This window comes from Plectropomus leopardus, chromosome 17 (assembly GCF_008729295.1).
Source record: "Plectropomus leopardus isolate mb chromosome 17, YSFRI_Pleo_2.0, whole genome shotgun sequence".
In the NCBI taxonomy this organism is placed as follows: Eukaryota; Metazoa; Chordata; class Actinopteri; order Perciformes; family Serranidae; genus Plectropomus; species Plectropomus leopardus.
Genome location: NC_056479.1, coordinates 18,581,604 through 18,603,692, shown reverse-complemented (window position 1 = coordinate 18,603,692; position 22,089 = coordinate 18,581,604). Strand labels below are relative to the sequence as shown.

At 41.7% G+C, this 22,089-nt stretch overlaps 1 protein-coding gene across 2 annotated transcripts in view; it reads right to left on the bottom strand.

Moving 5' to 3' along the window:
• The window catches only part of prkar1b (protein kinase, cAMP-dependent, regulatory, type I, beta), an 81,670-nt gene that overhangs the window by 16,562 nt on the left and 43,019 nt on the right, over positions 1–22,089 (bottom strand). For both annotated transcript variants that reach the window (XM_042504863.1, XM_042504864.1), the window contains 3 exons: positions 15,753–15,814; positions 11,267–11,313; positions 5,125–5,283 (listed from right to left, as the gene is read on the bottom strand). In XM_042504863.1, coding sequence (XP_042360797.1) covers positions 5,125–5,283; positions 11,267–11,313; positions 15,753–15,814 — 268 coding nt within the window. The remainder of the gene's footprint in view (positions 1–5,124; positions 5,284–11,266; positions 11,314–15,752; positions 15,815–22,089) is intronic.

Genomic DNA, 22,089 nt, shown 5'->3' with positions numbered 1-22,089 from the left:
TTACCCCCCCATCACACACACACACACCTTCGTTGCACAGAGCCACTCGCAGAGAGCGGGAACATAAAGAGAAACAGAGAGAGTGAGGAGAGATCTTGTCCGCCCTGTGTCTGCCTCTGCATATGGAAATGATATATTGAGGCTTGGGGTGTCTTTAGTGCATAAGTGCCTGAGTCCCGCTGCTGCCTCTAATTTCATATAATTTCACATTTTGTCTTAAAAGGGGAGAAAATGTTCCCAAGTGAGCCAACGTCAAGCTCAAAATCGTAAACAACTTGATTAAAGGAATTCTAGCCTGCATCGCCTCCCTCTTGGATAAATGATTTGAGTGTGTGTGTGTGTGTGAGCGGAGTGTGCAGTCTGTTTTAAGTTCTGCCACTTATGTTTCGTTGCTGTCTCTGCAGAGACGAAACTTCATGCTCATTAAGCAAGCAAATACAAATACTCACACATGTATACTATATCGCAATCTCACACAAACACACACATGCACCTTCCACAAAAATGTCGAGTTGGTCTCCTGATTTCATAGCCTCCCCGTAGAGCTCCTCAGACAGGCTTGCTGGGCTTAAAGGCTTACCATGCGTACATAACATTACATTACACAGCAGATCTGATTTATGCGACTGGTGTAGGAAGGGCTGGGTGGGCCAACATGAGGGTTGACTGGGCTGGATGGAATGAAAATGATACTTTTCTAAATTTCTGATTCTAAAATTTCATCATTCATTTTGCTGTTTTTTTTCCCTCTTTGCATTCTTTTTATCTGTCCTTCTCCTTCCTGTCTACTTGGGAGGTGCATGAGCGCATGTTTCATGTACAGAACTCCCCGACTCCTGTTGTTGGCCCTAATGTGTTCGCTCCTCCCGCGGTTAAAGATGAACCAGCCTCTGTGTCTGCTCGCTGTCTTTGAGGTCGAATCATCAAAGAGTTGAGGTGTGGAGCGAAGCCAGACTAAACCAGCCGTACCTTTACGCCCCGTTCCCATCACCTTCATCTCTGTCCAATGCGAAACACATCCATCCTCATTTCTTGGTATCATCGCTCCTCGTCTCCTTTCGCGTTGTTTGTTGACAGTGGTCTGTCAGTTTGTTAACGGCTTTGTCTGTAGCTGTTAAAATACTAAGATGACACAACAAGGTGGGTATTGTGTGACTGTTGGTAACACAATGGAGAGTGTGTTTATCACAGGGAATGGTATTACATTGTTTACTAAATGCACTCCTGGATATCGGGGAGAGGAGGAGCTGTGGGGAGGGGGGGGGGGCTGGGGGGGGGTGAGGTGGTTTTGAAAGTCTCTGATTTTGCACGACAACTAAGAAGCTCATATTCTTATCAGGATTCTCAGTGGTTGAAAGTGATTCAAGGCCAATTTTGATGATGCTGACTGTGGCATGGGTACATGTCATTTTTGCCAGTTGGTGGTGGCTTAAGGTACAGGCTAAAGGGAGAACCACAGGGTTTCACACACATTTATTTATTTGTGGCAGCCTGCCACAATCAAAACATCTGCTGCCACAGATAGTTTTTCTTTTTTTGGAACTGGACCGTTTATTTGGAGCACTGTTGGAATACATAAACTGATCAGTGATTGATTGCATCACACTCTCGGAGTGCAAAGCGTATGACAATGACAATGAAAGTTCATTCTCCTGGGTCTAAAAGTTTGCGTTTACTTACTGCAGCTGCTCCTCTCATTCATTGCTGTGATCTGATCAACTCTGAAGGGATCTACAGATCAATTATTCATGTTGCAAGTCACAAACTGCTGCTGAAGATAAGGAAAAGAATTTGTAGAGAGTTCTGCCTTCACTGTGTTCACAGACCCGCAAAAAACCCTGAATTTAGAGGACACAGATTGATACCCCTGGTCATAAGCTACCGCCACATATACACTCATTCTGTGGGAAACACTGAACCATAAGTGACATCTTCAAGGGCAAATGCAAACATGAAGATGTTCTGAAATTAGGTTGGAATTAACTAGTTAATTCCAGTCAATTACATTTTAGATTGAATAACAATTGAGTCTATAAAATATCAAATAACTGTGAAAACTGCCCCTCAGAGGTTCTTTCTGAGAGTGTGCTTGTTCTTTCTCTTCCCTTTGCAAGTAGTGGGCGGGCAGTGCAGGTCGTTATCAAAGCAGCCTCACCTGGGCTCATGAGCCAGCAAGCTTACAAAGCTGGGCGGTTCAGTCTGCCTCGAGCTCTCTCAGCGCTCTCAGCTCCCACATGGTCCTTTAGTTTGGTTGATTTGTCTTGTCTTTTCTTTGAGCATTCAACATCTTCATTCATCATTTTCCACTCACTGTGGCACTCGCACACACATCTGATGTTACTGGTTATTCACATCTCATTCATTTGTTTTGTAAAGAAAATTATTGGATAAACATTTTCACTGAACCCTGAGTCAGTTCATGACAGTGAGTCCAACATGAAATCTTCAAAATGCCGATTTGTTAAACTAACAGTCATCAGTCTAAATGTATTAAATTTAAAATGATTTAAAAGAGGGAAAAGCAGGGAAGCTTTAAACCTGAGGAGCTGGAACCAGAGAAGATTTGCACATTTTAGCTCGATTGTATACTAATCACCTGTGAGTCTGAAAGCCAATATTTTGGAGGTTTTGGTGTAGCCAGCAAATATCCGTATAACGTATATCTGGGCCAGGACCTCCTCTTCCATGTGCTGTCATTGTTTTCAGCCCAATTAGCAATTTAAGATAGAGAATGAAGATAGACTTAAGAGACAATGATTTCTATTAACTTAGCAGCATTTACATCACCTCGACATGACGTACAAACACAAACAAGACAAGAGAGTCGAGAGATGAGAGAGAAAACTGAGGAATGTCATTAGGGATTTTACCTCATTTTCATGAAATTATATTGTGAACATTGCATTACTAAAATGGAGCGAACCCACTGTTTACCTGCATGCAACCAAAGCCCACTCAAACGTGACTAGTCAATACCACATGAACTACAAACAGAAACCAGAACACTTCCGATACCAAAATCTTGTCCCACAGATTCTGCATTCCTATGCACATATCTGTTTATAGAAATTACTCAATAGATGTGTCTTGAAATACAACTGATGATAATATATAGACCTATTTATTGAAGGTAACTGCACAAACTGTAAAACCCAACTTATTAATAAGACTACATGGAGATCCAGTCGAGAGGCAGATGTGCAAACGATGAAACTGATGGTAGCTGCAGCACACCTTCCTGACCTCCTGACTAACTAGCTGCAGACACAGGCGCTCACCATAATTCTACTGGGAAACACACACACATACTTAGACACACAGAGAATGCTCATTGTGTTGGCCTAAGACGCTGCCAGAATACCACACTTTATAAAAACAGCTTTACAAATCATTGACAGCAATAATTAACTACAGGTTCACATAATTGAATTCTGCTTCACCCCGTCTCCCCTCCTGCTGCTGCTGGAAGGAACGAAGGAATGAGAGCCAGAGAGAGGGAGAGAGAGCGAGAGAAAGAGAATCCTTTCAAAGAAAGGTTACCAGGGCAGACTGTGCCCTCAGTTTAACTATGCGCTTAAGAGGTGACATGAGTGCTGGGCAGGTCTGTGCCAACTTTACATTGAGCTAAAGGGTCCTAACACCGACCTCGTTCCATCTCAGCAGGTTTAAACTGTTCGACACAGAGCAGAACATTCACCGCTGATGAAGGCTTAGATGCACATGGGTATTTGGAAGGTTAATTGGAGGCTATCTTAATTTATTTGGAGTATGGTGTTAGGAACATTTAGAGGAAGTATTTAGTTGGGCATGGAGACAGTAATTAGTCATTCTAACAGCACCCAAAACGTGTGTGTGGGAATTCGTATGACAGCTAGGGCAGAGCACCTTGTGTTTCCAGTTTAAACATTTAGACATTCCTGCTAGATAAGCTCCCGGAGCTGGAAGCGTGTGTCGAGGCATTAGGTTTGACCCTCTCTCTCCTCCGCAGCCCTCCCTTTTTTCCCCTTTCTTTGTCAAGCAACATATTTAGAGAGACATTAAAAAAGAAGGAGGATACAATCCGTGGTGGAGGTGGTTTGTGTGTGTGTGTATATTTTGAATATAAAAATGAAAGCAGCTGTTTTAAGTGGTTTAGTGGTTTAAGGAGTCTTAAGTGGTAGAGTGGGAGAAAATATTGTAAGTGAAGGACCACAAATTATAACAGTAGAGTCGACTACAATATATTGTTATTGTATGTGTATCACACCTCGGGCACTTCCACACCTATAGTTTGGTAGACCTGATGCAATCCTGGGGTGAGGTTGCAATATTTTCACATTTTTCATTTGGTTTAGCATTGACACTGCACGTGTACCAAACGTAAACAATGTCAAAACAGCCACTCATCTATTGGACAAACTGTCCGGGCGAAACTCGCACATACTTCCTGGTCTCAGAAATAATGAAGCAGCACCAACTTTATGCAGTCTCTGGTTTTAGTTTGGTCCAGCCACCCAGCCCATCTCAACTGGTTTTCCGGGGCCGGGTCACAGGGGCAGCAAGGTGCTCTAGATAAACCTTTTTCCAGCAAAGCTTTCCAGCTCCTCCAGTGGGATACCGAGGCATTCCCAGTCCAAATGAGATACATAATCCCTCCAGTGTGTTCTGGGTCTACCTTGGGAACTCCTAAATTAGTTATTAGTAAAGTATTTGAAAGTTATCAAACCCACAATGAACTGTTTTCAAGTTCACTTCCAACATTTGGGCCAGATCATGTTGTTACCTAAAATTAACTAAATTGTAGAGCACTTGGAAGCAAGCAGAGACCGTTTTCAGGTGGACCAGAGTTAGGTTGTTTGGTCTGCAAAATGTTCTAATGAGCTGCTGCAGAGCATCAACACAAGCAGCAAAGTATGACCAGTAGTGATGAGATAACTTTGTGCTTCTACTACCCGGGCAGAGAGGGGAGGTAAGCCGCTCAAATGGACGTTCTCTTCAATTCTATGTCAAACAGCAGAGCTGACAATCAGCTGTTGTGAAATCTGGCATTTCAGGCCACTACAATCCAAAAAACAGTCTGCAAAATGCTGAAGAGACTATAAGGGTATTCTGAAGTAGCGTGAATCAGTGTGTTGGAGTACGTACCATGAGGATGCGCCGGTAGCTGTCTCGGTCGATGCCCCACAGTTTCAGATCAGTCTTGGCCTTGACGGTGGCAGCTCTGGGAGTCCCATAGATCAGGGCCAGCTCTCCAAAACTCCCTCCTTCTCCAATACTGGTCACCCACTCCCCATTCACATACACCTGCAGATAGAGTAAGAAACAGTGATGGAGAGAGTGTTGTATATCAGATTAAATATCTCTGAAAAATATCTAAAAAAATCCACTTTTTGTCATTTCAATGACACTTCTCATCCTAAGACATCTTACCCCTCTCCCTCTCCTCAGTTTCCGGGCAGTTTGCTCACTAGGCTTGTCCCCGAGCATTTGATCCCCACTAAACCCTCAAATGAGACCCTCTAAAAGGCTCCTATCTCTCCATCCATCCCTTTTATTCCCCCTGTCCTGTCTTGTTAGGACCTTCCCTTTGATTTGAGAGTGATGGAGGACAGTCTACTCAGTATAGGCACTCACATGCTTGTTCACCTACATGCACACACACACATGCACAGCTCTATTTAGGCCTGCCACTATAGCTCTACAGACAATACAACCTCATTGAGGCTCATTCAGGCTGTCTCTGGGGCCGTTACGGTTTCACCTGTCGACACACTATCCACTATCTTGTTGCCTTAATAATGCAGAGAGAAAGGAGAGGGAGGGGATGGAGGGTTCATCCCTCCGGTGGCTGTGAATTGCCAGAATTGTCGCAAGCCATTATCCAAGGCTCAGAGAAGACCACAGGGGACTCATCCCTCACTATAAAGTGGGGTGGCTTCAAAGAGATGCAGAGTGCTGGCTACGGTTACGTCAAGTTTAGGAGAACAATCACATGACTGTTGCAAAAGTGTTGCATCAGAGCAAACAGGTAATAGTATTTTTTCACTGCACAGTTTCCCATTCTATTCCTCATGTACCCCTGCCTGTGAGTCTTTGTTTGATCTTCATTGTTATACATCTGATCCCACACGGTTCCACAAATACTTTCATGCTGTTTCTAATGCTCAAACAACCAGTGTTATGTCCTAACCAGATCAGGCATGGAATAGAGTTCATCCAATTTTTGGTTTTGACAGTCCAGTCCATTGTATTAGCTTAAACCTGTTTGATTTTATGCAAACCAGCTAAATCCGTATCTGTGATAGGGACACATTCTGGCATATCTAAAGTGAGCCTTCATCAGCAACCTGTGCTTATGGTGTCACAGCTCTAAATCCAACGTGTATGGCATTATTGATAAGCTTTATCACAATGTGCTTAAAGATAATTTGTTTATAAATGGACCAACGGTGCCACTAGTGTCTGACAGGCTGTGTTCAATTTCCTGCAGATAAGCATTGGCAATGTGAAGGAGATCAAATTTCAGAAGTGGTGGGAGAAGGGAAGAGTGGCACACATTTTTGTTGACTAGAAAGTTCATGTGTTTTTTGGAGTGATGAGTCAAGACATGACAGAGTAAGTCTCTCAAGAAAACTAAAACTGAGCCAATATAGCAACATTTTGTTATTTTTTATTATTATTTTGTTTCAAATAGTACAAATGTGGGAAGATTACGTGACTTAACATAAGTGTATATTTAACAGATTCAATGTGGACAGAGAGATTGGAGCAAATACTTGCAGCAAAGGCCGTACGCATGGGCTGAAATTGGAAACACTTGTATTGCATCGAGTCAGCACTGTGCGTAAGGTAAAATGGAGTTCATGATGAAACAATTCACGTCTTGAACCATGTATGCTGTCCCACAGCTGTCACTGAATTTTCAACATGCGAATTTCTACAGAAAACTGCCTGGTGGTAATTAAGAAGCCACAAATCAAAAGTGTTGGAAGGTGGATGAGCAGACAGTGTTGCTGTGTATTTCTGTTTGTAGTTACTAGGAGTGCGTTTCTCAGGCATGCCCGTAGGCTCTATAAGATTATTCCGTTTGTTTCCCAAATGCCAAATCCAGTCAAATAATAATAAGAATAAAATATTGCTTGCATTAAAGCTACAGTTGGTAACTTTGGTGAAAATAGTTTTTATCATATTTGCTGAAACTGTCACTATATTCTGAAAGAAATACATGAAATGGATGAAAAAGTTCATGGCTACTGTGTTGGAAATAGTTGGCCTAAGTAGCAAATATCACCCACAAGCCGGACCAACATTCTCAAGTAACAGCTAAACAGTACACTAAAATATTATTATTATAAATGTTTCTGGAAACACGTGAGACAAGAAAAATGCAGTAACAAAATCTTTATTCATATTTGATCAGTGCTACCTAATTTAAAAGTTTGAAAACAGTTCACGAGCAGTCATTGACATGACTGAAAGCTGCATTAGAGACTCATAGGCTCTGATTGTTGTTTTTTGTGTTTGTTTGTTTGTTTGTTTACATGCAATAAGTCTGTTAAAAGAGTTACAAGGCAATAGGGTAGGCACAGTGATTTTTTTGTTATCTGTCTCATTTAGTGCTGTGTGAATATAGTGACAGTTTAAGCAAATATGAAAAAGTCACTTTTTTAAATCAGAGTTACCAACTACAGCTTTAAGGTAACAGTACTGAAGCGAATTATATTAAGACCTTCGCTTACAAAATGTCATATATAATCATCTTGGAATAAAAGATATTCCAATACTTATTTTTTTAGCCGTGTAGAAACATTTCATTAATTGTTAACAGAGCACCACAATGGTCTTACAGCTGCTTACAACTACATTATAAAATGTGTGCGTCAATCTTGACTAACTTTGTGTACAGTTATTACTATTTTATATATTTACAACTGTGTTTTACTATATTGTTGATTATTATCTGTTGATACAACAGTCAACAGTTTTGGGTACCTACAGGAGGAGTCGTTCACAAATACACTAATAAACACGTACATATCAGCTTACATCTACATAGGGTTATTAACTATTTTTCAAATGTCAAATGTTTCTACACTTCTTACATAAGCTAACTAGGGGAACTTAAACTGGTGTGTTACAAGAAACTCAATATTTAATTACAAATAGCATTTTTTTCCAACGAGATCATTGTACATTGTGGAATGAAAGCTTTAATTTCCTTTGTGGTGCACCCATCTAAATACAGGCCAATGTCAGTAAGTGAATACACTTGTGTGCAGACATGGAGGGGTGTTTACATCAGTGGCAGTGGTTGTGCAGTTTATGGGATGCCAGCAGATTTACACCCCTGTCTAATGAGAGACATCTCCACACTTTAATAACCTCGGCTGAGCTTGAAGTAGTTTAGTTTACTGAGCTGTGGCTGCAAGGCAGCAGCTGTCTGCTGAGATAGAGGGGTGGATTGTAGGAGAGGTGAAGGAGACACAAATGAGCTTGTGGGTGAGGCCAAGGATAGGGGTCTTCCCCCAAGTTGGATGAAGAATGATAGGATCCTGGCTATGGAAGCAGATGCCTAAGGTTCACTGTTGGCAGACATAAAGAGGTTGAAGTCTCAGCCACCTCCCTCAACACATTGGAGGAGACGATAAAGACATGAAGGGATGCTGCAGCTGCTGGACTGAGTTCTACACCAACTGATAATCTAATATAAATTATGGACAAAAGACAGGATTATGGAAAATAAAAAAATAAAAAAGGTGCAAATATCAGTACTGGATATGCAAGCAACCAAATTTCCCAAACTTATAGAGTGAGTTTAGCTCCCACAGCTTAACTAGAGTTATAAGGACCAACTTGTGGTGGTAGGAAAATCTGCTACACCCAACTGCACCAAGTGATTTCAGCACACTGACTGGTTGAAAAGAGACAAGCTACAGTCTGTGAGATTACTGGTGATAACTCAAAGCAATGTTTCCCACTAAAAAGCCTCTATTGTGAGAGTTAGATTATCACACACTGATTATCAGATCTTACGCAAGCAAACCTAACACTGAAGATAGCTGAGGAAAAGAGAACAAAATAATGATGGATGGGAGAGGAGAGAATATCAACACAATTTATGAACCAAAAAACGTAATTAGACTAAACAGGCATAATTTCATTAGGACTAAACTAGAAAACTGCCTCATGATTGTTTGCCTACACCAACTGTTGCAGTTTATATCCATGGCTCTTCAGACTCATATAATACAGATGGGTGACAAATTAAAGGAAAAACATGAATAAAAGAGAGTAGAAACTTAACAAGTGAGAATCTGATGGCTCTAGCATTTTGCTGGCATGGTTTGGATTCACTTGTCTCATGGGTTTCCCACATTTTTTTTTATTTGTGGAGGCATGCAACAATTAAAACATCTGCTGCCTCAAATTGATTTTATATTTTAGGAGCTGAACAGAATTGACATACTCATTTCACGGTACATTTGGAGCACAGAGCGTACTCTCTTATCCATTTATCTGATTAACTCTGATTGGATGAGCAGATCAATAACCCATCGTATGACTCAAACTCCACTAAGTGCTGTTTAGGAGAGAAAACATTTATGACATGTTTTACCTAAGCTGCGTTCCCAGAGGCACAAAAACATCAGAATTTAGAGAGGGGACATAGACTGATAAAAAGAGACACACACAAGATATAAAGGGGAATGTTGCTCAGATCTCCACCTAACTGAAAACCTATGTGAGATTTTGGACCAACGAGTCAAATGAGGGAATATTCTTTGGATTAATGGTGTTCTTCCCTCCAGTAGAGTTCCAGGGACTTGTTGAATCAATGCCATGATGAATTAAGCTGTTCTGATGGCACATGTTGGCACCTTACTGTTAATTTGTCGTTATATCTGTCATTTGTTTGTATATGTGGTAAAAACATTGAAGGAATTTAATAAAAATGTATCATGGATGCTTCTCATGTGTCTTCAACCCTGCAGCACAGAAGATCTATACAATAGGCAAAGTTTCAAGTTGGGCACCCAAGATCAGTGTCACCGATTCAGTATCAGACCAAATGTCTCCCCTTCTCTTTTGAGGTGTGACAATAAGTAATGGCCAGAAAATATGTTTTTGCAGAACATCATGATGTCACAGTGACGCTGATCTGTGACCTTTTGGATATAAAATGTCATCACTTCATCTTTTTGTCTTATCAGACATTTGTGTCAAAATTTGTCAAAATTAGCGAATGAATTCTTGAGTTATTGCCAAAAATATCAGGTTACATTTTTTGTGAGGTCACATTGAACATGACTTTTGACCACCACATTGAATCAGTTCATTCTTGAGTGGATGTTTGTACCAAATTTAAAGAAATTCCCTCCAGGTCTTCATGAGATATGACGTTCATGAGAATGAGATAAACAAGGTCACAGTGACCTGGAACTTTGTTCACCAAAATCTAATCAGATCATCATTCAAAAAGTTGACGTCAAATTTGAAGAAATTCCTTGCAGGTGATATCTTATTTACGAGAATGGTTTTCAAGCTTTTTCCTTTACTGAATTTTCTATTTTGAACTTGGCTTAAATATGACCATGGATGTGCACATGGTTTGCCTTCTGTAGAAAACAATCATGGTCCATCATTGTCTCACCAGAAACAGATTTCATCTAAAACAACGCATTGAGGTTTGAAAAAGAGTTAGTTGTTACACAGTCTTTCTATCAAGGCACCATCTCAGTATTTATACACTTCCCTCTCTCTGCCTCTCAGGTTGGCGGACTATATCAGCACGTTCGGCCCAGCTCGCCAACCTGCCTCTCTCCTCTCACCCACTGTGTCTCTGCTCACCACTGTAAGCCGATAAGGTCACTTCCTGTTTAACTTTCCGTCAGCTCCTGTTTTATCTCTCCACTTAACTCTATCGCTCTGTGTCAGGCTCGCTAAGACAAAAGACGTTCTCAGTTTGGCTGCCTTCACAGTGCGCTGAACTCTATAGCGCCGCGTTCAGATTGTCATCGGAGTGGAACCAAACTTTGGGGAGAACAAAACATGGGGGCAATCCAATACAACCTGTCCATTGTTAGATGGAAACATTGTCTCTACATGAGTGGAGAAGGCTGGGTTTTCCCACTGAGTCAAAATCCTTCTTATAGCCGATCCTTGATAAACAGGTGAAAAAGAGCTGGCATGCTGCATCTTGGAATCCCCATTATTTTGTAGAGAATTGACTCTAAAGAACAATGAGTGTTTTTGTGTGTGTGCTTATGTCTCCATATTGGCCACTTACGTCCACTTCACCTTGGTCAATCACATAGAAGTTGTCTCCTTCATCGCCTAGACGAGAGAGACAAGGAGAAACAGAAGAATTTGTAAGAGAGCAGGAAAAAGGAGCCGAAAAAGCACCTGGAGCCAACAGGAAATCTTCTACTTCCTATTACCACCACCTCCTGCTTAAGTTCTCAAAAGAGGATTTTTACACCATTAAACTGAAATAGGAGCATTAAGAGATTGAAATCTTCTGTTAAACACTTGGAATACAAAAACAATCCTGAAACATTTACACACGGCACACATTTTTAACTCCCCTTCCTCCTCATGTCTGTCAACTTACATCCCCTCTCTTTTATAAAAACACTACTTGTCTTGCTATCATTTTTCTTTTGGGTCTTTGTGAAAAGCTTCAGGGAAGTCAAAGGCGTCAAAGATGCCGCTGCCTCCTCCAGAATGCATATTTCACTGGGCCTGCCAATATCTCAAACAGGGCTCTTGCCAGCAAACAGCAGCACTCATTACTGCAGCTTGTGTAGCTTAATAGTGGAAACTCTGAAACAGGGGTGCCTGAGCATGCAGAGCTACAGCACCTCAGCACGATGCAGAGTACAGAGAGATTCACAGTGTGCAACTACAGACATCTGCTTCATTTATTTTTTATAAAAATATTGCCATACTAAACAGACACTCTTTGTATTAGTAATAAAGTGGTTTCTTTTTGAGATCTTTGTTTATTTCTTATTAGAAAAAGAAAACTAGGCTTTACTACTCATTACACACCACACAAAAAAGTTTTAGATGGATAAAAAAAAATAGAGAAAAGTTGGTGTTGTTTGAACCTGACCACAAGCTAGTCCAAATGTTAAAGGTTTTCTGAATTTAAGGGTGTTTAGCATGATTTTCACAATTGCACCATTGCATTCTGAGAATTTGAAAGTTGGTTGTTGCATTTTTCCCCAATGTTTTTCAACAAAATAAAACCAATTTAAATAGGTTGCAGGGTTACATAGCTTGTGAAAGTTGTTTAAAAGCATCTCAAGAAAACTGGTGTCCAATCAGGTTTTAAAGGGTTAAAAACAGTGGTCCAAATTATCTGAAGTTTTGGGAAGAAGACTGGACTGAGTGTCTGTAAAAGTTGCTTTTATTAGTTAGTCTGTTTGTTTCCACTCTGTCGGTTTATTATTGAGAAGATCAGTTTGGGGGTTTCAGTTTACTGTGTTTTTCTCCTCCTGTGTTCTTGTAAGGCCTTTCCCTCATTTGCTAATTTACACACCTGCCCTGCATCAGCCTCGTCAGTCCTCCCCTGCTCCTCAGTTTTTTCCCTGCCCTTTCTTCTGACTCATCACGTCATTCCCTTCACCTGAGCCTCTCCACTCTTTTTCTCCAGCTGCACTACATTTCCTCATCAGACTAGTTTGTATTTAAGTCCTGGTTTTCAGTTCAGTCTTTGTTTGATACTTGATTTGGTTGTGTGATCTTCAGTTTGCTGTTTCCCTGCTCCAACACAGAATAAAGAGTGACCTGTTTTAGTTGATGTTACCTGTAGTCTCCTACATTTGGGTCCACCTGCTCCACACCTCATAACAGTTTCTGCTGCGCTTACTAAACATACTGTGTTGTTTTGCTGGTGTGTTTGATAAATCAAATCTATGGCGTCACAGAAGCTATGCAATGTAATGCTGTGGACAGGGGAAACATATTTTAGCAACCTCAAATGACCCTTCAAAAAATTCAATATCAGTTCAAATGTGTGCTTTATTCCGAATATTTTCTCCGCTTTAGCTAACATACTAACTGATTGAGCCAGCAGTAGGCCAGCTCCTCCCATATTTTGCAAAGTAAACTTGTGATTTTGTCTTGTGGCCTTTAGATAAGGGCTTGAGCTCTCTGTCAGACAGAGCTGTGTGACGACAATGTAAAGCGGTGAAAACATTCTAAATGTAGCACTAAAACTAAACTAAACTAAAATACTAACTGTTACTGGCCCATTTTTTGGGTGCAATTGAGGCAGCTTTTCCTCATCTCCTTTTCAATTCATGAATGTGATGTGGGGGTTGTCTAACTGGAAGTTATTGCAAACAATCATTGAGATTCAGTCTAAATCTTACCCAGGAGCAGAAATTTAGTGAAATCTCCGCCGGCTGCCTTATAATATGCAAAGCTTTTTTTTTTTTTTTAAGTTTTTACTGTTGCTTTATGTCTGCTTGCCAAAGGGGAAAATCCAACAACTATGGCAACAAATGCAGTAAGAATATATTCCATTTGTTTCTGTTTTTTTTTGTGTTTTCTCCATCTCTCACTGGCTACAACTAATTAGTGAGTAGCCCTTAAATGTGCATGACTGGAAACTCTAAATGTTGTCCGGTTTCCTCACTGCTTCCCTGCCGTGTCACTGATGGGGGCATGCTGTGCTTTCAAAGCAAACCCTTGAAGCGAGCCATGGGATCTGGTTGGTTAATGTCCACTGAAAGCATCCAGTCTGGAGATAAGGCTGAAAAATGGTGAAGTGCTCCTTTAATTATGGTATCCGTTACACGGGGCTGGGGGAGGGAATTATGAAAAAGGACTGATAGCCACATACGGGGGAAATGTGAAGCTCTCCTTGCAGCTACCGCTCACAATAAGACATAAATGCAACTCCATTCAGAGGTACAAGTGGGTGATGATGCATGAGTATACATGACACAAGTATGCATTTCGTGAGGGTGTGTACGACTGTGCGTGTGTTCTTGTGTATATGTTCACCTACAGAGTTGAAAGGCTGAGAGCGCCCTGTGTGTAAAGTTCACAGGAGTTCACACGGCTAATTAATACTGAGTGGAGGGTGCTCGTTAATCATACAGCTCTATTTGTCACACAAAATGCTCCTTGTCTGTCTGATGGTCTGTCCCACTGAAGACCTCAGACACACACACACACACACACACACACACACACACACACACACACACACACACACACACAAACTGCTGCAACCTGGCCCTCTCCTATCTCCCTCTCTCTCTCTCTCTTTCATCTCATCTATCTCTCCTTCAATTCCCTCTTGCTCCGTCTTTCTTTTCTTCTACTCTTCCTGTCTTTTATCACTTTGGTGCTCGAGTCTTTGTGTTGCACCCTTCCAATCCCCCTATGCCTGAGAGTGCAGGCAAATATTTGACCAGAACGTGCACACACACACACACACAGGCAGGCTGGTGTACTCAGCGAGGCTTCATTTCAACACAAGCTAATTGACGTTAACACTGTTAAGGTTCTTTGGCTTCACTCAAAAGGAAAACACGGGTACATCCTCGGTCTCTAAGGTGTTTTGCACTCATGCTCGAATTTAAAATTTGGAAACATGCATTAAGTATTTCTTTTCAATCCCTTATTACTGCAAAAGTAGCTACATGGCTGAAATAGTAGATGAAATTAAATTGATATATTAAATAAGACAATAGATTACAATGAAAATACCTCTATACTCCATTTTGAATGTTATGATAGAGTAAATGCTCCCTTTGTTTAAATACCACTCGAGCCACAGAGTCAATAACTCCTAACTGTGTCTAAATAGTGTGTGATGGGCCAGTAGCAGGGGAGTTTTTTTAAGCTGTACAGTAGTCCAGACATTAGCAATGACATCAGCGCCATATATACTATACACCACACTCTATAGTGTATATAACAATGGGCTGTCCAGGGGGACCAGGGGCCCTGCAAAGTTAGCTAGACTTATTATCACCAAATTAGGACTGATATACTCCTGGATTCTGTCTTAGAGTAGGTGGGAGTGAATGAGTGTGTCCAAAAGCCGGTAGTTCTACTTTATTTTACTGTGTGTTTGTATGGCATGCTCCGTAAGTGTAACCTGTGTGATTTTATGCAGGTGTGAACACAGTTATCTGAATGTAGGGGGCAAGTCTTGTCTGTGTTTTCAAAATGTGATTAAACATGTCTGTGTTTGATAGGAGTTTGCGTGGGGGGAAAATTTAGTCTGGCTCTGCTAAGCTCTGCGTTCCTTCAAAGTCCAGGGATGTCTAGTGTGACGGCTTCGATGACTGTGGTTAGGCAGAGGAGAGGAACCTGAAATCTGGTGCAGACTGAGGGAATGTATGAGTGGAGCAAAGAGAGGAAACAGGAGAGTACGCGGGACTGGTAGGACAAAATGAACCTGAGTTTTTTATTTTTGTGGCAACGCAACAACTGGCACAGGCAACACTCCCAGAGGTTTGGTATTTTTCTGACCTTGAAATCTGCTTTGCCTGTCTGTGAGGTATTTCAGTGCCCAGTGCACAGTGCATAGTGGTGGTGAGCAAGCGAAGCAGGGAGGTTTATTCAAGTAAGGCAGCACAAGGCATGCTGTTGGTATTTTGGTCCTTTTCCACTGGACAACATAAACAGCATTACTAATATCCCTGTTTTCTTATCGCTTGTTAATGAATGAAACTCAAAATGCAATATAATCCACAGTTCACACAGTTGATTCCATAAATGAATCGAAACAAAACATTGATACATACCTTGCTGGATGACTGTCTCCCCTGCAATGTGGGTGACTGGGAACATGGCATCAAATATGTCACTGAAGGAGAAACAGACAGAGAAAAAAGAGAGTGAGAGGACACAGTTATAACCAACATGCCTGCTATTACACTGAATAACCCAACAGTTCTTCCAAACTGTTCACTCACTCACACACACAAAAGTTTGTTCTGTGGAGGAGCAGCATGATGGGAAAGACGGAGCAGCCATCATAACTGCATTGTCTCTATCAACAGGTAGCATAGCCAAGGAGGCAGGCCTGAGAACTCTGGATGACCCCAACACAGACACACACACACACAAACTTGCACAAAACACACCCACCTGAATGTGCACGACTGTTTTTTTCATCATTATCCCCATCCAAACAAACACCCACTATGTGATCCTATCCCAGTGCTAAGCTGCATCTCAAATTAATCAGATCATGAACACTACCTCTATGTGGCATATACTGTTGATCTGCTATCTCCCCCTATAGATCCCTACACAAAAAAAGACCAAAAAAAATCTAGTGAAGGGTGGGGTGGAGTATGAGAAATGAGTGCCAAACATAATAGATTATTATCATCAGATAAATCCACATTGCAAAGTGTCAGCCACTTTCTCTGCGTCTTTACATCGCATTAGTGCTGCACATAGGCCTAAACATGACTCCAAGTTGTTCCAGCACGTGATCAAAGCTCGTATCTCTGAGTGTATCTTTTGAAAGAGGCGCTGAGAAAACAAACAAAATGACGGCTGTGCCTAAGCACTTAATTTCTGTTTCAGCCCGGCAGGGAAAGCGCCTTTTAGACTGTTCCTAATCGGGCCGTTTAAATGCATGAAGCCGTCCTCAGCAGATTAAAGTTCCACTGCTGAGATGTGTTGAGACAAGAGAAAACTCTGTACGCTTCCTCTCCTCCTCTCTGCCCGTCTCTTACCTTCAGGGTATATTTATCTATCTAATCAGCTGCATACCACCCGTCTTATAGAGAAATATAGAAAAAACAATAAGAGGGTCAGGCATATCAAAGACATACAAGACCTGCTGAGTGAATGTGGGGCAAGTTTGAGCCCGTTCACTAATATGTGTATGTATGTATGTGTGCGTGTGTGTGTGTGTATGTGTTTGCACCTTTGCCTGAGTATATATCGCCTATGAAAACACACAGGTTTGTACAAAATAATGTGTGGGTGTTGAATATGTCTGTGCCCATGGTATTACACTAGAATATGCAGCACTTGGAAATAAAAAGGCTTAGGCAGCCAAACACACCTTGCTGTACACTACTGACATTAAAGTGTTGCTTTACGTGATCCTCCCCGGTGAAAAAACTGCAGGTCATCAGATGCTGGGGAGAGATCTGAGGATGTTATTGAGCAGTTTTGGAAGTGAACGGACCCTGCTGGTATTTGTTTATGTGACACTGAATAAAAAGCAGACTTAAGAAGGTGGATTTGGGCCAACTACACCCACAGGTAGGCCCTGTGCGATGCAGCTGGGCCACTGACTCACACACACTCATGTACAAAACACACACACTCTCTCTTTGAAGTGTAAAAGCGCAGACTAAAAGATGCACAGACACACTTGGGTACTCTCAAATACAAAATGACCTCGATATACGCACGTGGTGCTTTGCATGCAACCTCAACACACTCACATACACACTTGCGAGCACAACAACATATTTAAGCGCAGGCATTTGCGATGAAAACATGCTGGCACTCTCATATGACACACAAACTCACATGCTTTGATGGTGATTAGTCAGAGCAACATCTGCAGGAGTGCCCTAAACTCTCCTCACATCTGCGGCCACCTGCGCTCAGTATGGAGTCTGTTTATTCAGGGAGCTGGTCACGTATAACTAATAATGTGTAGTCTATGAAAATAATTACTTCAGCAAAAGAAAACTTGATCAAGGAAGACCAATCCAAACGGTGGACTGCCCCTCTGGGTTGAGAGTGAGTTGCTGCTCCAAGTGTAGGAGTTCAAGAATCTCGGGGTCTTGTTCATGAGTAAGGGTTAAAAGGGAGCACCAGATGAAATGGGGGATTGGTCGGCGTCGGCAGTGCTGCGGGTGTTGTGCTGCCCCGTTGTGGTAAAGAAGGAGCTGACTTGGAAGACATAGCTCTCAATCCACCAGTCAGACTCAGACTCTCACCTCAGTCATGAGATTTGGGCTGATACTAAAAGAAAGATTGCGGATACAAGCAGCCAAAATTAGTTTCCTCCATAGGGTGGCTGAGGTCAGCCGTAGTGATATGGTGAGGAGCTCAGACATCTCGAGTGAGCTCAGAGTAAAGCTGTCGCGTTAGGGGCCAGTGGAGTTGGTTCCGGCATCTGATCAGGATGCCACCTGGGCACGATAAGGGGATTTTTGTAGGCTAACCTGACTAACTTTCCTTGAAAGTCGCTGTCACCCTGAACGTCCCAACGAATCCTGCTCAAACTCTTTATGGAAAAAAAAGAACAAATAGTGGAATATACATATTGAACAGCCAAATCCAGTATGACTGACATAACTCTGAGTTGGCTACAGCCCTAGATGGATGGCAAACCAATTCAACATAAAAACACAAAAAAATCAGAGGGAGAAACAGCACATACGAGTCACATGTCGCATCTTGAATGATGTTTAAATCTCAACTTAAATACTATATTACTACAGCTGGGTTGTGCTTTGGAATGAGCCCTTTCGTAGTGATGAGGATGATGCTGCTGAGGATGACGCACTCTGAAGCTCAGTTGGATGCTGCAGTCTGAGACACATAGTCAAAGAGAGTGCATCAAAGGCTAACAAACCTGTGGTTTGGTAATTACCCTTGACCACCACTCTCTTTCCATGCCCTGCCTCTTGCTGAACGCATCGGTGAGCTCAACAAAGACACTTACGCAGGTAATTACTTCCTCTCGTCTCTACCTGTCTCTCTTTCCCTTTCTTCATCTCTAACTTCCTCCCTGTCTGTTCTCGATCACTTTTTCTCTTCCTCTCCCCTCTCAATTACCTCTTTCTTCCCTCTAATTCTCTCCCTGCCCCACCTATTTCTCTCATCTCTCGGTCTATCACCCCCTCCCTGCCTGTCCCAGATGGAGTAATTAATCTTGTCCTTTCCGCTACCTGTAGCCCCTCTGACCTTATGTAAAGGCAGAGCACCCCCCTCTAACAATGGATGTGCTGTTCTGACAGAGACAGACAGAAAGAGAGAGAGAGAGACAGAGGGATCCTGCAGACTCTGATGGGGGGCTAGAAAGTTCACCTCCACCCTCAGGAGGCAGACATGGCTTGTGTCATGGTTCAGATATGTGGAGATAATTCTGAAACACATGCACTCAAGCAAGAACACATGATAATCTAGAATTAACACCTTGTGCTCGTCTGCCTGCACGAACCAGCCGAGTTTAGATAAAGTTTCCAAGCTCATATGGGGATGACAGTTGACACTGCTTCAAATGTTCCTGCAGAGATTCTAAAAATTATAAAACTTGGATGCTTACTTTGAGCTTTGGCCAACAATTTCTTGTCAATTTAGCCTTGCATCAAAGTGGATGTTTTGTGCCAAATTTGAAGAAATTCCCCAAAGCCTCCCTGAGATATCACGTTCACAAAAAGACATACTTGAGATCACATTGACCTTGGCCTTTGACCACCAATTCTAATCAGCTCATCGCTGAGCCCAAATGGACATTTGAGACAAATTTGAAAAAGTTCCCTCGTGGCTTTCTTGAGTTATCCCTTTCACAAGAATGGGACAGATGCAAGGTCACACTGACTTCTATTTTTGACCACAAAAATCGAATCAGTTTATAGTTAAGTCCTAGTGGATGTTTGTGCTGACTTTGAATATTTTTCCTCAAGGCCTTCTCGAGATATCGTGCTCACAAGAATGGGACTGACAGACATACGAACGGACGTAAAACCTGAAAACATAATGCCTTTAAAACTGTTGGCATGGAGGCAAAAAAAAGGAAAATTGCATCCATGTAAATGCAAAAGTTTTGCTTACATAATATCCTTGCTAACATCACTGCAATCATATTCTAAATTCTTGCAATGTATACCCTTGTGCGCACACACACAGTCCCTGTCCAAATGACATCACATACTGTATCTGCCATGCATTGCCAATATACGTGTATAATAATATAACGGCACTTCTGTAATGATATAAGTGGCTATCGTGGTAGTTTTAGGTGCAAGGCAGAGACTGATGATTCTAAAAAATGCAGTCATGCGTAGAATTAACATCAAAACGGATAAAATTAGAGAGAAGAGACACCTCAATGTGACTCGTGTGGTTTTTGTAGTCAATGTCCACACGGAAGTGTAACTGACACATCTGGCTGCAAGTTTTACAACACAGCAAGTATCTGCGTACATGTATATGTACTGAATGTGTGTGTCTGTGTGAGAGTGAATGGAAACAGCAACAGCCTATTATTGTTCTCAAACACCCATAAAAATGCAGTTAGCTTGGGGGATTTCAGTCATTAATGAATTAAAATCAGGCCTGCTTGTTGTTGCTGGATTGCTTGTTGTTCCTCCTGCTTTGCGTTGACTGCCTTTCTCACTCACCTTTTCCCTCCTTCCTCTTAATCTTGCCTACAGTACAGCTGTTTATTTGTTCAGCAGCAGACATGTTATCTCTTACATTACTACCTCAACACACAGCTATTATGCCATTAACACCAACACGGCTTGCTGCCATTTCTTTGTTTCTTAATGGGCCGCAAAATGTTGAGTTACACAAGGCCTTAATGGGGAACCCATCCAAAATGCTCGCTCGTCTGGGTGGAAGACATTTTGCAATAACTAACATAATCATCATCTGCACCGCATACGGGAACTCCCCAGCTCTCCAAGCTGTGTGTCGGCTTAGCAGCACTGTGCCACTGGTTTGGCTGTAAAAGTGTTCTTGCCATAATAGCTTGAAGGATTCATTTTCACTGCCACAGTTGATAGTAATTTTGATTGCTGATTATGGAAAATCAGAACAATAGTCATTGTTTTGCAAGTCTGCACAATTCCCTGAGTTATGTAATGGCCTGAGGACAAGAAATGTACACTTGATTTGTATAACACGTGAAAATTTTGTTGGCCAACAGGGTGACTGACTGATCATTTACCTGGAAAACCAAAGTTGAACAAAAAATTGACACCAGTATGATGGGGTTTTTTTCTGTTTTTTTTTTTTTTTCGTAAAATACACTTGACAAATGTCCAGAGGGACCAAAACGTTAGTATAACCAATAAATAGTTTTGTTGAGCAAGAGCAGTTTGCGGGATCTTCTTTTCAAGATTGAAGTCATACTTTCCGGGGCACCTGCATCTGGTGTGAATATCTCCCTTTGAACAGTCTACCTAGAATTAAAAGCTTATGAGGGACTTCAGAGATGCACATTCTCAACAACTCCGGCTAAAGTGGCAGGTTGCTATAAAAAAACACATACAACAGTACAGCTTTTTGTTTGGCTGCTGGGTGAAGAGTTGCGATTAGTCAGCATAATGTGTAAAGCACGAGCAAACTCACAAAGAAAGCATGAAAACATAAATTAGGTTTTCACTGATGATGGAGGTGAACAGAATTGTTTACTAGTGTGTTGTGTGACTCATAATGGCTATATCACAGGGAGATGGAAAACAGCTTTATGAGGCTGACTAAGTGGTTTAACGTCCAGAGTTTAAAGTTGAGCACAAACAGCCAAAGTTACTCCCACGGAACAACCAGCTCACCCCACAGAGCTCTGTTAGTGTGGACACAATGACTTTTCTTTTTAAAACCACCTAATTAAACACCAGGTCCGCACATATAGCAGAAGCACATACACATGACAACCCACACAATGCTGACAATAGGCACGAGTATTGGCATGAGTGAGAGAAAGAAAAATTTGGGAGATGAGGGAAGCGTAATTATACAGCACTGAAGCATTCAAGAAGGATATTCATGAAATGAAAGCCCTTGGCACGTGCCATGTCTCTCCCTACAGGGCCATGCCAGTTGCTGGCCATTTCTTCAGACACACTTCAAAGATCCCCTCTGACCACTAAATCACAACCGTAGTCCACTTTTAAAACTACAGCAGCGATGCTGAACATTGAAATTCAAGCAAATCATGCAACCACCAGGATGTGTTTTCAGATAGGACTTAAATGTAGAGAGAGCATAAATAATGCAAATGTCTTGTGGGAGAGTGTTTCAAAGACGGGGGTTCAAACAACTGAAGGCTCAAGACCCTACAGTAGTCAAACAGGAAGTGAGTAGGACTGCAAAAGTTGGTGTGAGAGTACGAGAAGGTGGCTTGATATGAAGCAGTTCTGAAAGACA